This window comes from Leptodactylus fuscus, chromosome 1 (assembly GCF_031893055.1).
Source record: "Leptodactylus fuscus isolate aLepFus1 chromosome 1, aLepFus1.hap2, whole genome shotgun sequence".
In the NCBI taxonomy this organism is placed as follows: domain Eukaryota; kingdom Metazoa; phylum Chordata; class Amphibia; order Anura; family Leptodactylidae; genus Leptodactylus; species Leptodactylus fuscus.
This window is the reverse complement of record NC_134265.1, coordinates 149484707-149501606: the sequence shown is the minus strand read 5'-3', so window position 1 is coordinate 149501606 and position 16900 is coordinate 149484707. Positions and strand designations below refer to the sequence as shown.

The window sequence follows — 16900 nt, the reverse complement described above, 5'->3', positions numbered from 1 at the left end:
ACATGGTATCGAAAGCCAAATCTGGTGATGGTTTGTCCAATGTATAATGTGTTGTGTATAGAGAGAATAACAGGGGGCCTGAGGAACCCCAACAGCAAGGGGAAGAGGGGAAGAAACAGAGCCTGCAAATGATACACTGAAAGTGCGGTCTGAGAGATAAGAGGAGAACCAGGAGAGCGCAGTGTCCTTGAGGCCGACTGAGCGGAGGAGAAGTTGATGGTCAACAGTGTCAAATGCTGTAGAGAGCTCCAGAAGAATAAGAAGAAAGAAGTCACCATTGGATTTAGCCATCAGGAGATCATTAGAGACTTTTGTAAGGGCCGTTTCAGTAGAGTGCAGAGCGCGGAAACCAGATTGTAAGGGGTCAAGCAGAGAGATAGCGGATTAAACGAGAATAGACCAGGCGTTCCAAGTTTTTAGACTTGAAAGGAAGGTTAGAGACGATCGATAGTTAGCAGCACAGGACGGGTCCAGGGAGGATTTTTTCAATAGCGGGGTTATGACAGCATATTTGAAAGAGGATGGGAAAATTCCAGAAGAGAGAGGTTAAATATTTTAGTAAGGTAAGTCGTGACAGCACGCGACAGAGATTGGAGAAGGTGTAAGGCGGAGGGGTCACAACTGGAGGTTGTAGGGCGATCTGAAGAAAGTAGCTGGGATACTTCCTCTTCTGTAACAGATGAGGATGGACAGTCTGGAGTGTGGTTAGTGAGGGGATTAGTACTATGGTAGTTGAGAGAATCAATGCCACCGGCGGATTGGGCAGTTATTTCCTGGTGGATCTTATCAATTTTGTCATTGAAATAAGTGGCCAGGTCATCTGCACCTGCATCTTTGAATGGCGTCTGCACCTTGGGTGTGAGTAAGGAGTGAAAAGTTTCAAAGAGCCTTTTAGGGTTACCAGAGAGAGAAAAGATGAGAACGGTGAAATAAGCTTGTTTGGCGAGGTAAAGGGCAGAACTATAAACTTGAAGGGGAGGAAATATCTGCCGGTGACTGTGTCTTATTCACAGCTGACAAGTACCATGCAATGTTTCAGTCTCTAGAGATACTGCAGTGTGCAATGTCCATGAAAATGGACAAAAATAGAGCATTACTTATATTTTGAAGGTCTGTGAAAATGGACCATTTAAATAGTCCCCATTCACAGACATTGAAAGTAAATCAGCCGGAAGAAGGGCGCTAAAAAAAAACGTTTTTCACAGAGTCGTTCACAACGTTCATGTGAATTTAGACTAAATTTCTTCAGTCACGGTTACGTGCATCCCATCATTGGAAACCCGGACCAAGCCACCGATCACAGCAAAAATCGATCGCTCATTTGTCATTGGAACTTGCAGCATTGTCGTGCAAAACAGCACACAGCTGCAAAAAAGAGTGTTCCTTATAATCGCTCCATATTGTAAATTTAGATTTCAGGCTTTCAAGTACCAGAAGACAAGCTTAATGTGACAGGACCACATGCCAGATGAATATATAGAGATATTAGGCTGTTTTTACATTGCTCTCCTTTCATAGCCACAGTCAGAGCCCTAAAATCAAATACAATCTTACACATGCCAGGACGATATTTACAGGGGCTGTAGGAGAATCTTGCCGACATTTCTACCAAATATCACAGATAATATGTATATACAACCATCACTGAGGAAGAATTGAATCATTGAGGGTACTGCCCTTTATTCTATGGTAAGTTTTACTGCCAAACTAACCCCGGATTTCTGTGGCTATAAACACAACATATTTGCTTTGTTGGCACCTTATCTGCTTTCACAATTCTTGGTTGTAACTAACACTCTTCATATCCTTTTAGCCTAGTTTACTATTTTCTTTAAAAAGCATTGACTAGACTGTTGCTGAAATTTTTCATGTCCCACTGAACTATTTAGCAGTCTGTACATTAACCTGTCTTCTCTTCCTTTCCAGGTGAATACATTGAGAAAACTGGACACTGCATGCCCTGTGATGCCTCTTGTTATAAGTGCACTGGTCCTGGTAGGCATAAGTGCATTGGCTGCTCTATTACCAGGTGCGACCATCTTTTCTCTGGTAAAATATCAAATCTGCAATGCAACGGTAGTAATGTATTAGGGCGGTCATGCAAGGGTGAAAAACTTTCCCATGAATTATCTGTACTGGGTAAACTTACTTATACATATGTAGGGTGTCTTTTGGAAGTCTTGTTCCTCTGCCGTTCCAGGCAAAAGGAGTAGAGCAGAACTGGTGATATCACAGAGAGAAAGCTGAGGCACGGGCAGAAAAGGAGCCCTGCTGTGCTCTGCAAACTGGAGAGAATACCCATATAACCCTTTAAACTTTATTAGCGTTTCCAGCCTTAGGCCACCTTTATACAGGGTGTCCGTAAAGTAAGCACACAAAATGAAAGGGTGGACTTTAGCCGGTATATGAAGCGTTTTTTATTAATGAATATGTGACCGGAAATTCACCATGGCCAACCTCCAGTTTCAGTATAAAACCAGTGGAAACCAGACAGACAATAGCGGACCCCATTATAGTCTATGGGGTTGGTCCCTTTGCAGACCTGAACAATGTAGAGCCCAGTATAGGAGTGAATCTAGCCTAAGTTCTTCTATTATATTTCCAATTCCTTTTAAACTACTTTTGGCTGCTAAAAGGACTGTAGTGTTTTTCAAAAAAACACTGTGGAAAATTCATCAACAAATCCATGTCAGTTTTCTGCGCTGTTCTGCACCTCATTCAACAATTTCCAGTTTTCTGAAATGACTTATGCAAGAAATCTACACCAGTTCCTATTTGGCTTAGCTTTCCATTCTGGTGTACGGTTATACAACGGATTTATAAAGAGGCCAGGGCTTCTTGACACACCAGGTATGCCTTTGAGATTGCCTTGAGGCTGTCGGGTCTTTATATAAGATGCTAGTTTTAATAAATACATCCCACTGTGTTTGAAACTAACTTGAAGAGGTTTGTGCAAGGAAAACGCAGAGATGCAATGCTAACTGGCACTTTATTGGCAGGATTTGTGGGGGTCCTAGAGATTTCTGGCCTGTGACACCAGTGGCTTCATCTATAGTGTTAATCCTTAATGATTATTCCTTGTTTCCAGTTAATGGCCATGTGGTTCCAGATTTACCCATAACATTGTGCATGCAATAACCAATAAATAGTTAACAATATAAGAGCACTGGTGGTATGGACTGCATCAGTGGCGTAACTAGGAATGGCAGGGCCACGTGGCGAACTTTTGACATGCCCCCCCCCCGACCAACACCGATGCCGAAGACCTCGACTGCCCCCTCCTACGCATTCCTGCACGCTCTATTACGCCCCATAGTGGCCCCTGCACACAGCATTATACCCCATAGTGGCCCCTGCACACAGCATTATACCCCATAGTGGTTCCTGCACACACTATTATGCAACATAGTGGCCCCTGAACACAGTATTATGTCCCTTAGTGGCCCCTGCACACACTATTATGCAACATAGTGGCCCCTGAACACAGTATTATGTCCCTTAGTGGCCCCTGCACACAGTATTATCCCCCATAGTGGCCCCTGCACACAGTATTATCCCCCATAGTGGCCCCTCCACACAGTATTATCCCCCATAGTGGCCCCTGCACACAGTATTGTACCCCATAGTGGCCCCTGCACACAGTATTATGTCCCACTGTGGACACCGATAAACAATTATTATACTCTGGGGTCTTTTCAGACCCCAGAGTATAATAATCGGAGACCCAGGGGGAGAGAAACATATAAAAAACTCTGTTACTCACCTATTTTCCAGCTCCTACACTGTCGGCCGTCGAAGTAGTCCATCTTCAATGATGTCAGACATCACTTGACCCAGGACGCAGGCCGGGGTCATGAGACGTCAGACGGCTAGGCCGAAGCCTGCCCGTATCGTGGAGAGGTAAGCAACAGTGCTTTTTATGTTTCTTACCTCTCCTGGGCCGCCGATCATTATACTCGGGGGTCCGAAAAGACCCCCGAGTATAATGATAGCAGCGATAGCGGCTGTCACCGGGCCCCTAATGTCCTGGGCCCTGTGGCAGCTGCCTCTGCTGCTATGGCGGTAGTTACACCACTGGACTGCACGCACCTAGCGCCACATCATGTGTCTTCACCCTTATAACCCTTATTCTAATTAGAACTTTGTAAATAGAGACATAAAGTAGGTATGAGGTTAAAGGGTCCCATATAAAAATATTCCTTTCTTCGTTTTATGATAGTTCAATATGATTTTTTTCAGCGACTTAAAGTCTGAGAATTTCTTCTCATAATCTGAAGAAGATAAAAGAGCCCAATTTTATACATCCAATTATAGCCAACATATCATCTAATTTCTCCCCATATGATTCACCCCTTAGCCTTAGCAAACATCAAAGTGACACCTGCCAAAGTCTGTTCAACCTAGCAAGGACCACAAGCCTCTAACAACCTGAGAATTTGGAAGTGTCAGAACATCATTTTAATTTCTGTCTTTGAGTGTTTCATGTATTGTAGATATTCATGAAAGGTTTAAATATGCCAATTAGGTTTAATAGAAAATCACTTTACTAAATATGTATATTTTATATACATTATCATATATTATATTATTATTGTTACACTTTCTTTAAAAGTACATTTAGAAAAAAATTTATTGAATTTTTTTAGTGATATATACAGTCCTATGAAAAAGTTTGGGCACCCCTATTAATCTTAATCATTTTTAGTTCTAAATATTTTGGTGTTTGCAACAGCCATTTCAGTTTGATATATCTAATAACTGATGGACACAGTAATATTTCAGGATTGAAATGAGGTTTATTGTACTAACAGAAAATGCGCAATATGCATTCAACCAAAATTTGACCGGTGCAAAAATATGGGCACCTCAACAGAAAAGTGACATTAATATTTAGTACATCCTCCTTTTGCAAAGATAACAGCCTCTAGTCGCTTCCTGTAGCTTTTAATCAGTTCCTGGATCCTGGATGAAGGTATTTTGGACCATTTCTTTCTACAAAACAATTCAAGTTCAGTTAAGTTTGATGGTCGCCGAACATGGACAGCCCGCTCTCAAATGATCTGAAAACAAAGATTGTTCAACATAGTTGTTCAGGGGAAGGATACAAAACGTTGCCTCAGAGATTTAACCTGTCAGTTTCCACTGTGAGGAACATAGTAAGGAAATGGAAGACCACAGGGACAGTTCTTGTTAAGCCCAGAAGTGGCAGGCCAAGAAAAATATCAGGAAGGCAGAGAAGAAGAATGGTGAGAACAGTCAAGGACAATCCACAGACCACCTCCAAAGAGCTGCAGCATCATCTTGCTGCAGATGGTGTCACTGTGCATCGGTCAACTATACAGCGCACTTTGCACAAATAGAAGCTGTATGGGAGAGTGATGAGAAAGAAGCCGTTTCTGCACGTACGCCACAAATAGAGTTGCCTGAGGTATGAAAAAGCACATTTGGACAAGGCAGCTTCATTTTGGAAACAAAAATTGAGTTGTTTGGTTATAAAAAAAAGCGTTATGCATGGCGTCCAAAAAGAAACAGCATTCCAAGAAAAACACATGCTACCCACTGTAAAATTTGGTGGAGGTTCCATCATGCTTTGGGGCTGTGTGACCAATGCCGGCATCGGGAATCTTGTTAAAGTTGAGAGTCGCATGGATTCCACTCAGTATCAGCAGATTCTTGAGAATAATGTTCAAGAATCAGTGATGAAGTTGAAGTTACGCCGGGGATGGATATTTCAGCAAGACAATGATCCAAAACACTGCTCCAAATCCTCAGGCATTCATGCAGAGGAACAATTACAATGTTCTGGAATGGCCATCCCAGTCCCCAGACCTGAATATCATTGAACATCTGTGGGATGATTTGAAGCGGGCTTTCCATGCTCGGCGACCATCTAACTTAACTGAACTTGAATTGTTTGTCCAAAGTACCTTTATCCAGGATCCAGGAACTGATTAAAAGCTACAGGAAGCGACTAGAGGCTGTTATCTTTGCAAAAGGAGGATCTACTAAATATTAATGTCACTTTTCTGTTGAGGTGCCCATACTTTTGCACCGGTCAAATTTTGGTTTAATGCATATTGCACATTTTCTGTTAGTACAATAAACCTCATTTCAATCCTGAAATATTACTGTGTCCATCAGTTATTAGATATATCAAACTGAAATGGCTGTTGCAAATACCAAAATATTTAGAACTAAAAATGATTAAGATTAATAGGGGTGCCCAAACTTTTTCATAGGACTGTATATACACTCACCGGCCACTTTATTAGGTACACCATGCTAGTAACGGATTGGACCCCCTTTTGCCTTCAGAACTGCCTCAATTCTTCGTGGCATAGATTCAACAAGGTGCTGGAAGCATTCCTCAGAGATTTTGGTCCATATTGACATGATGGCATCACACAGTTGCCGCAGATTTGTCGGCTGCACATCCATGATGCGAATCTCCCGTTCCACCACATCCTAAAGATGCTCTATTGGATTGAGATCTGGTGACTGTGGAGGCCATTGGAGTACAGTGAACTCATTGTCATGTTCAAGAAACCAGTCTGAGATGATTCCAGCTTTATGACATGGCGCATTATCCTGCTGAAAGTAGCCATCAGATGTTGGGTACATTGTGGTCATAAAGGGATGGACATGGTCAGCAACAATACTCAGGTAGGCTTTGGCGTTGCAACGATGCTCAATTGGTACCAAGGGGCCCAAAGAGTGCCAAGAAAATATTCCCCACACCATGACACCACCACCACCACCACCAGCCTGAACCGTTGATACAAGGCAGGATGGATCCATGCTTTCATGTTGTTGACGCCAAATTCTGACCCTACCATCCGAATGTCGCAGCAGAAATCGAGACTCATCAGACCAGGCAACGTTTTTCCAATCTTCAATTGTCCAATTTCGATGAGCTTGTGCAAATTGTAGCCTCAGTTTCCTGTTCTTAGCTGAAAGGAGTGGCACCCGGTGTGGTCTTCTGCTGCTGTAGCCCATCTGCCTCAAAGTTCGACGTACTGTGCGTTCAGAGATGCTCTTCTGGCTACCTTGGTTGTAACGGGTGGCTATTTGAGTCACTGTTGCCTTTCTATCAGCTCGAACCAGTCTGGCCATTCTCCTCTGACCTCTGGCATCAACAACGCATTTCCGCCCACAGAACTGCCGCTCACTGGATGTTTTTTCTTTTTCGGACCATTCTCTGTAAACCCTAGAGATGATTGTGCGTGAAAATCCCAGTAGATCAGCAGTTTCTGAAATACTCAGACCAGCCCTTCTGGCACCAACAACCATGCCACGTTCAAAGGCACTCAAATCACCTTTCTTCCCCATACTGATGCTCGGTTTGAACTGCAGGAGATTGTCTTGACCATGTCTACATGCCTAAATGCACTGAGTTGCCGCCATGTGATTGGCTGATTAGAAATTAAGTGTTAACGAGCAGTTGGACAGGTGTACCTAATAAAGTGGCCGGTGAGTGTATATATATATATATATATATATATATATATATATATATATATATATATATATATTTATTTCTTTTTAACCACTTAAGTTGTGGCCTTCAAGATGTGTTCAGAAACCAATAACCTTTTCATTTTTCAATCAAGGTTGCTGTTTGAGGGCTTGTTATTTGCTGGACAAGTTGTATTTCTTTGGTTGCATCACTTTGTGGTGCCTATAAAGTATTGACAATATTTTATTAATTTGTTCTCTGAGGGGATGATAAACATCACCAATTCTTACATTATTTCTTTCATTTAATTTAATTGTCTTTACAATTACAGCGATACCTCATTTTACTTTCATTGAAAACAATAATTAGATTTTTCAATATACTGTAGCTAGCTGAAGGCTTCTCTTTTTTGTAAGACCAGCTCTACTACTCATTGGTATGATACTGTGGTACATTACTTTTTGATCACTTTTTATTTAATTTTTTTGGAGGTGACCAGAAAACAGCATTTCTGTTCTTCTTTTGTTTCTTTATGTGGTGCTCACTGTGTTGGATAAAAATATTTTTTTAAAAACAAACATTTCTTTTTGCATTGTTATTTTATTTTTCAATCAATAGCTAGTTGAGGTCTTATTTTGTGTTGGATGAGCTGTACTTTATATTGGTGCCATTCTCCAGTACATCTAACTTTTATTCCATATTTTATGGAGGCAAGTCAACCAAAAACAGTATGTCTGGCACTGCTTTTAGCTTTTTTATGTGGTGTTCACTGTGGGGTATAAATAATGCATTCATTTACAGTAGTTGTTATTGATGTAGCAATACCAACTATAAATAACTATATAAATTTGATATTGCTGTGATCTTTCTGACCCTCAGAATAAACGTAACATGCCATTTTTACTGCCCAATGAATACCATCAACACAAAATCCATCCAAGAAAATGACACAACTGCCTTCTTTGGCTAATAGTATCCCATTTTGAAATACTTACAGTGTCCCAGTACATTTATTGATAAAATAAATACTTAGGTATAATTCATTATTGCCAGACAAAAATAAATATTAATGTGTGCTTGTTAGGATTGTGCAGAGACTGCGGCCATGATATGGGCGTCGCTGTCTGTTCCTCTGCACAATCCAGGGTTGCAAGGGTTAACCTGCCTTGCAACAGCCGGGCGTGGTCGACTGGTTGATTGACATAGGAGTCGACCAATAGACGCTCGGATTGGGCAGCTGGGCTATTTGCTGGTGACCGCCCCTTGCCTATATAAGGGGGCTGGTCTGGACGCCCGGCGCTCTATGATCTCATTCAAAAACCTGAATTGATGTGTGTTGTGTGTGTGCTTGGGTTCCTGCCTGAAATATTATTAGAATTGCCCTAGTTAGCAAAAGACCCCTGAGCTAGCAATGCCACTGGTAGTCAGGCAGCATGCTGCCTTGTATGTTTGTGGTGCAACTCTGTAGGGGCAGCTAGCAATACTTCCCAAACAGGGTGACTGGGAGTGGGCTTGGCAGTAGTTGCCTGGGTGGTTGGGTGGAACTACGACACACAGGGTTTACTTGGTCTCTGGCTAGTCCTGGAGTTCAGGCTAGCCAGCTTATTTGTGCGGCTGCTCTGACTGCACAGGGCTCTGTGAATTTCAACAGAGCACACTTGGTCCTTTTAATTTGGCTAGCAGTGACTGGAACTGTTAGTCGGTGTTCACACCAGGTTGGTTTGCAGTTAGTGGCCCAGAGGGCTCCGTGGGGTTTTCATTTAAGTTGTTTTTTTTAATAAACCCTGCTGACCATAACAGTATCATAGAGCCAGAGCCCCGCCGCAATAATGACTTCGTCTTCACAATTGGCGAGTCTTGTCAATAGTCTGAACACACGCCTGGGAGCGGTGGAGCAACACTTGCAGCAATCTCCACCAGCTGCCCCAATTAATTTTTCTGACCTGTCTCAAGGTTTAGTTTAGGCTATGGCTCAGTTGGTTGGTAGTCTGCCGACCCCTGCAGCGTCACCATGTCCACTCCTGCCTCCGGAGCGGTATGCGGGTGAGCCGCAGGGATGTCGGGGATTCATACACCAGTGTAAAACTTACATTGAAGCTTGTCCCAGTCTATTCCCAGATGAGAAATCTAAAGTAGCCTTTGTGGTTTCCTTGCTCACTGGGAGAGCCTTGGCTTGGGTCACCCCGTTAAAAGAACGGGACGCAGCGGACTTAGCTTCACTAGCCGCGCTGTGTGAAGCACTACGCCTGGTGTTTCATGGCCCAGTGCCCCAGTCCACCTTTGCCTCGCAGCTCTTACGTTTAAAGCAAGGCCAAAGCTCAGTAGCGGACTTTGCTATCGAGTTTCGTACCTTGGCATCTGAGCTGGATTGGCCAGATAAGGTACTGGTGGCAATTTTTTGGGAAGGTTTGTCCTCAAATATTAAGGATGAACTAGCAGGCCGAAAGCCTTCTACCTCCCTCTCTGCCCTAATAAATTCAGCTACTCGTGTGGATACACAGTTGTCTGATAGGAGAGTGGAGCGGGGGCTCGAGCATAACCTCATGTCTCTGAGGGGGGTCATAAAATCTACCACTGCCTCGCCTGTTGTGGAGTCCACTGAACCTATGGACACCTCCCGTGCTTCCACTCCTGGTGGCAGCAGGAGTAGGAAAATTAAGGGGGTAATTTGTTACCGTTGCAACAGGCCAGGGCATATTGCCCCTCAATGCTCGACCCCACTGGAAAAGAAGGCTAGCCAAGTGTCCATTGGGGGTGGATTACTTGGTACACAAAAGTCCCATAATCGTGTCCATTTCCCAGTAGCCCTTAAGCTGGGTAATGGTTGGGCAAATACTAAAGCAATGATAGACTCTGGGGCCATGGGGAATTTCATGTCAGCCAAATTCGCCCAGCAAAATGGTATTCCCATGAGAGCTCTTAAGACCCCCATAAACATTACGGTGGTTGATGGGTCTCAGATTCGGCCGCAGATCCGATTTGAGACGCCACCATTGCTTCTGCAGAGTAAAACACAGCATACAGAGAAGCTCTCTTTCCAAATCTTGGAGGGCTTAACTGATGCAGTAATGCTAGGTCTCCCATGGTTACGCCGGCACTCACCAGTCATAGACTGGAGGCAAGGGGAGATTACTAAGTGGAGTCCTGAGTGCAAGGGCAGGTGTATGGAGGCTATACCATCAGCCGTCCCTCCAGTGAGACCTTCAAAGCAGGAGGTCTTACCCCCTCAACCTGCAGAGGTCTTTACTGTAAAAACAACTGGGTCTCTGCTAAAACACAGGCCTGGGATATACTCCACTGACCTGTTGCCAAGGGCAACGCCGCCTCAACGCAGAAACAGGAGGCGCAAATCTGCAAACAAGTCTTTTTGTCCCATGCCATCAGGTGCCAGGGAGGGTTTTTGCCCGCAAGGGAAAGCTAGGGAAAAACCTAACACTAAGCAGAGTGTTGGCACAGTTTCTGGGCAGAATAAAGGGATTATATTTGTATACACCCCTGACTTGCCAATTTTTTTTTTTAAATGGCAAGGCTCCACGGCCTGTGCACTCTACCATGAGTCAGGCCAAGGCCAGGAGCAGAGCAACAGCTGACATCAGACATAGGTCAGGGACGGAGTTGTCCCCAAGGGATCGTGTCTGGCTCACTCCTCACCATTTTCGTCTCCGACCCGGAGACGCATGGCGTCGTTGCGCCGTGGAGGGGGGGGGGGGGGTAGTGTTAGGATTGTGCAGAGACTGCGGCCATGATATGGGCGTCGCTGTCTGTTCCTCTGCACAATCCAGGGTTGCAAGGGTTAACCTGCCTTGCAACAGCCGGGCGTGGTCGACTGGTTGATTGACATAGGAGTCGACCAATAGACGCTCGGATTGGGCAGCTGGGTTATTTGCTGGTGACCGCCCCTTGCCTATATAAGGGGGCTGGTCCGGACGCCCGGCGCTCTATGATCTCATTCAAAAACCTGAATTGATGTGTGTTGTGTGTGTGCTTGGGTTCCTGCCTGAAATATTATTTGAATTGCCCTAGTTAGCAAAAGACCCCTGAGCTAGCAATGCCACTGTTAGTCAGGCAGCATGCTGCCTTGTATGTTTGTGGTGCAACTCTGTAGGGGCAGCTAGCAATACTTCCCAGACAGGGTGACTGGGAGTGGGCTTGGCAGTAGTTGCCTGGGTGGCTGGGTGGAACTGCACACAGGGTTTACTTGGTCTCTGGCTAGTCCTGGAGTTCAGGCTAGCCAGTTTGTTTATTTGTGCGGCTGCTCTGACTGCACAGGGCTCTGTGAATTTCAACAGAGCACACTTGGTCCTTTTAATTTGGCTAGCAGTGACTGGAACTGTTAGTCTGTGTTCACACCAGGTTGGTTTGCAGTTAGTGGCCCAGAGGGCTCCGTGGGGTTTTCATTTAAGTTGTTTTTTTTTAATAAACCCTGCTGACCATAACAGTGCTTATAAGTAGTGAAATATTTAAAAATTCGAAATTCAATTCGAGTAGACCTCAATATTCATCTGTTTGTTTGAATATCGAATCCCATTCTAGTCTATGGGAAAAACATGCTAGTTTCAGGGAAACCAAAATTCGACCAATTGGAGTCACCAAGTCCACAATGACACCTCAGGAAATGATGCCAACACCTCTGGAATGCAACTGGGACAGCAGGGGAAGCATGCCTGGGGATATCTAACACGCCCAAGTCCCAGTATTGTTATTATTATTATTATTACTGTTGCTACTACTACTAATTTAGCCAGCCAATGACTGTATATGTTTTTTTTTCCAATGCCTACGTTATCCTAGTTCCTGTCCCACCTCCCCTGCATAGTTATAAAAAAGTAAAAAAAGCACCAGGGAAGGTGGGAGGGGAACCGAATTTTTACTGCGTTTAACGCGTGGTATTCGAGTACGAGTATTCCGAATACCGTAGTATTCCATCGAATATCTACTCAATTGAATACTACTCACTCATCTCTAGTGCTTATTTATTATTAAAATACGAATGTAGGGATGGCGGTGTGGGACATCAGTAGTTGTCCTTTTTCTATTCCTTCCCATTGGTGGGCGTCTGAAACATGAGTGTTAGCATGAACAGGTCAGCGCCTGGGCACTATTGAATTCAGCACACGGTGGGCTTTCTAGTGGTGCATAAAACCAGGTGACCTTGCAACCATTGTAAACAGTCAAACAGTTTTCGGAGATTGGCAATCAGTAGATTGTGACCTTGTCTATCATAGTAAATAGTGAAGAATTACTGCAGTCCATTTCAGCCAACTTGTATCTTATGCATGCTATGTGTATAGCCAGCTGCAAGGAATGGAGATTGAATTAGCTTTGTATAGGGACCTGAAAAAGGTCAAATGACACTTTTGTTTTCAGCACATTTCCCATTCCTGTCTTCTCATTATGCCCATTGTGTTGCCCTCTATTTCTTTTTCTCCAATGTGCCCCTTTTTTACTCTAGATGTCATGGCTTGTTGGACAGGCTTAGTGCTAGAGGCGTCTCTGGTCAAGGGTCTCTTCCTTACAATGAACTTTGATATTGACTAAAAGACAATGCTATCTTATAGACATTGAAAGAGCACTATGAAACAAGCTGGTGGTCTTTGTCCCTTTGTAAGCTTGTAGAGGTTCATCCCAATTCATCACCATCACAAATATACAGTCTATTTACTGCCGTGACAGATACTCCGAGATAATCTGTCTGCTTTAAGATGTCTTATTCTTGGAATTCTATGGTTTGCTGGGAGACCTGTTATTTTTATAACAATACATACACTATGTGATCAAAGGTATCCAGACACCCCCAAAAACATACGTTTTTCATATTAGGTGCATTGTGCTGCCACCTACTGCCAGGTACTCCATATCAGCGACCTCAGTAGACATTAGACATTGTGAGAGAGCAGAATGGGGCGCTCCCCGAAACTCACTGACTTCGAACGTGGTCAGGTGATTGGGTGCCACACATCACGCAGGTCAATGCCAAACGACGCCTCGCTTGGTGCAAGGAGCGTAAACATTGGACGATTGAACAGTGGAAAAACGTGTGGAGTGACAAACCACAGTACACAATGTAGCGATCCGATGGCAGGGTGTGGGTATGGTGAATGCCTGGTGAACGTTGTCTGCCAGCGTGTGTAGTGCCAACAGTAAAATTTGGAGGCGGTGGTGTTATGACCCCCGAGTGTAATGATAGCCGTGGTAGCGGCTGTCACCGGGCCCCTAATGTCCCGGGCCCTGTGGCAGCTGCCTCCGCTGCTATGGCAGTAGTTACGCCACTGAAAAGAGTATACTCACATTTGCTAGCAGTCAACCACCACAGCAGACGTGTTCCTGGCTTCCCCACACGCTATGATGTGAGAGACTTCACTGTGAGGGGGAGGGAGAGGGAGAAAGTCTGGCAGCAGGGACGATACATCATAGGAAAGCAGGCAGCAGGTTAGTGAGAGGATTAAAAGCAGCCATTAGCTGAAGCTGCACATGGTGTCCTCCGGTATGTACTTTCCGTATATATCGGGAGGACACTGTGTACAGTTTCAGCATCAGCTAATGGGGACCCCTGTGTGTGGAGGCAAATGCATTGGCCAGGTGCCCGGTTGGGGGCCCCTGGCCATCCCGATCGGGCCCCGACCAATGCATCTGCAATGGTAAAATGAGAACTTTCAGTCAGGGCTCGGGGCCCACCTGTGGATTCACCAGTTCCCTGGTGGGCCAGTCCGACCCTGGCCAACACCATAATGAATTCCAGCATTACCGATGGAAGATGCCACGAACTTGTAAGTCATTTTCAGCCAGGTGTTCAGATACTTATGATCACATAGTGTATATTATAAAGTGTATATACAAAGTCACAATCTCCTTCAAAGCTAAGCTTTCATAGAACAGTTTACAACAGGCTGAAATATATACACTGCAATACTACATCCTATGTGTTAGTCACACAGAGATGTGTGTGTGTATATATATATATATATATATATATATACTATTCAAATTTTAAATTTTTAATCCAATGAAAATTAATTTAATGATGAGTGGTTAACGTCACTATCAATACATAAACCATAGGAAAAAAAGCAATTACCCCTAAAATGAAATAATAATTGCAAGAAAAACAAAGCTGAGACTTGACTGTGTGTTTACAGATTGTGTGGGATATATCTATTTCACTAAGCCATTCATCTCAATGGATGAATTGAGTCCATAGTCTGATTCATGAAAAAATCAAGCTGTATTTTTTCACGGACAGCATATGGCCGAGGTAGTTGGTCGTGTGAATAGGCACTTATGCTTATTGGGCCTCATTCATCACAGCTGTCTTACAGTAAATTATCATTGTTGCCCACAGTAACCAATCACAGTTCAGCGTTAATTTTCATCATAGCAATTTAAGAAAATGAGTCCTCCATTTTATCCTTTCCTGACACTCCAATGTTACTCTTTGTAGAGGGCAGTGGTGTTGTGCTAGAGTACGTCTCACTTGCCATATTCGATACAATGATTTTCCATAGTGGATCTCTATTTATTTTAAAAAGTTTCCAATTTTGGCAAGAAGCAGCATACATAGCTGGGTGCAGCTGTTTCTCCTCCATAACTGACGAAAAACTCTCCTCCCTTATCTCCAAATCCCACCTCACCTCCTGCGTGCTCGACCCGATTCAGTCACAGTTCATCCCCAAACTCGCTGAAGTCATTACTCCAGCCCTAACCCATCTCTTCAATCTATCCCTAACCAATGGATTCTTCCCCTCAGCCTTCAAACACGCCACTGTCACTCCTATACTTAAGAAACCGTCCCTTGACCCGTCCTCTCCTGCCAACTATCGTCCCATCTCTCTGCTCCCGTATGCCTCAAAACTTCTTGAGCAGCATGTCCACTCCGAACTCTCCTCCTATTTCTCATCCAACCTGCTCTTTGACAGACTTCAGTCAGGCTTCAGACCCCGGCACTCCACTGAAACTGCCCTAACAAAAGTCACCAATGACCTGCTAACCGCCAAAGCCAAGCGCCATTACTCTGTCCTCCTCCTCCTCGACCTCTCCTCTGCCTTTGACACAGTTGACCACTCCCTCCTGTTAGAAATTCTCTCATCCCTTGGTATCTCAGACCTAGCCCATTCCTGGATCTCCTCATACCTCACCGACCGCACATTCAGCGTCTCCCACTCGCACACCACCTCCTCACCTCGCCCTCTCTCTGTAGGTGTCCCCCAGGGCTCTGTCCTAGGACCCCTCCTGTTCTCCATCTACACCCTTGGCCTGGGCCAACTCATAGAATCTCACGGCTTTCAGTACCACTGCTATGCCGACGACACCCAAATCTACATCTCTGGACCAGACATTACCTCCCTGCTGGCCAGAATCCCAGATTGTTTAGCGGCCGTAGCCTCCTTCCTCTCCTCCCGCTTTCTCAAACTCAACATGGAGAAAACAGAGTTTATCATCTTCAGCCCATCCTGTATGGCCCCACTACCTGACCCATCTATCAAAGTTAATGGAACCACAATTACCCCTGTCCCACAGGCCCGATGCCTTGGGGTAACCCTGGACTCTGAACTATCCTTCAAGCCACACATTCAAGCCCTCAACTCCTCCTGCCGCCTCCAGCTCAAGAACATCCACCGAATTCGCCCCTTCCTCACCCAGGAAACTACCAAGATGCTTGTCCAGGCCCTCATAATCTCCCGCCTAGACTACTGCAACACCCTTCTCCATGGACTCCCAGCTAACACCTTCGCCCCCCTCCAGTCCACCCTAAGCTGCGCTGCTCGCTTAATCCACCTCACCCCCCGATCTTCATCAGCTGCTCCCCTCTGCCAGTCCCTCCACTGGCTACCTATAGCCCAGCGAATTGAGTTCAAGCTACTAACGCTAACATACAAAGCCATCCACACCCTGTCCCCTCCATATATCTCTGACCTCATCTCCCGCTACCTGCCCACACGTAACCTCAGATCCTCAAATGACCTCCTGCTCCGCTCTGCTCTCATCCACTCCTCACACAACCGTCTCCAAGATTTCTCTCGTGCATCCCCCATACTCTGGAACTCCTTACCACGACACATAAGACTGACCCCCACAATCACAGGATTCAAGAAGGCCCTGAAGACTCAACTATTCAGGAAGGCCTACAACCTCCAATAACACTATCACCTCACTGACATCTGTACAGTCTCCCCCTCTCCTTCTGTCTCTACCCCCTTCCCTCATAGATTGTAAGCCCTCGCGGGCAGGGCCCTCTACCCCACTGTGCCAGTCAGTCATTGTTAGTATTATATCTACCTGTATATTCTGTGTATTGTATGTAACCCCCAAATGTAAAGCACCATGGAATTAATGGTGCTATATAAATAAATAATAATAATAATAATAATAATAATAAAGAAGTGGTGTAACACGGAATCCAAGCTGATGCCAAACAAAGAAATGGACACCACATGTTTGGACGCTTCA

The 16900-nt window shown here is 44.7% G+C and overlaps 1 protein-coding gene across 1 annotated transcript in view; it reads left to right on the top strand.

Moving 5' to 3' along the window:
- PCSK5 (proprotein convertase subtilisin/kexin type 5) overlaps positions 1-16900 on the top strand; it is a 371370-nt gene that overhangs the window by 264187 nt on the left and 90283 nt on the right. Inside the window, exon 21 of the mRNA XM_075278157.1 lies at positions 1927-2029. Within this exon, the coding sequence (XP_075134258.1) occupies positions 1927-2029 (103 nt within the window). The remainder of the gene's footprint in view (positions 1-1926; positions 2030-16900) is intronic.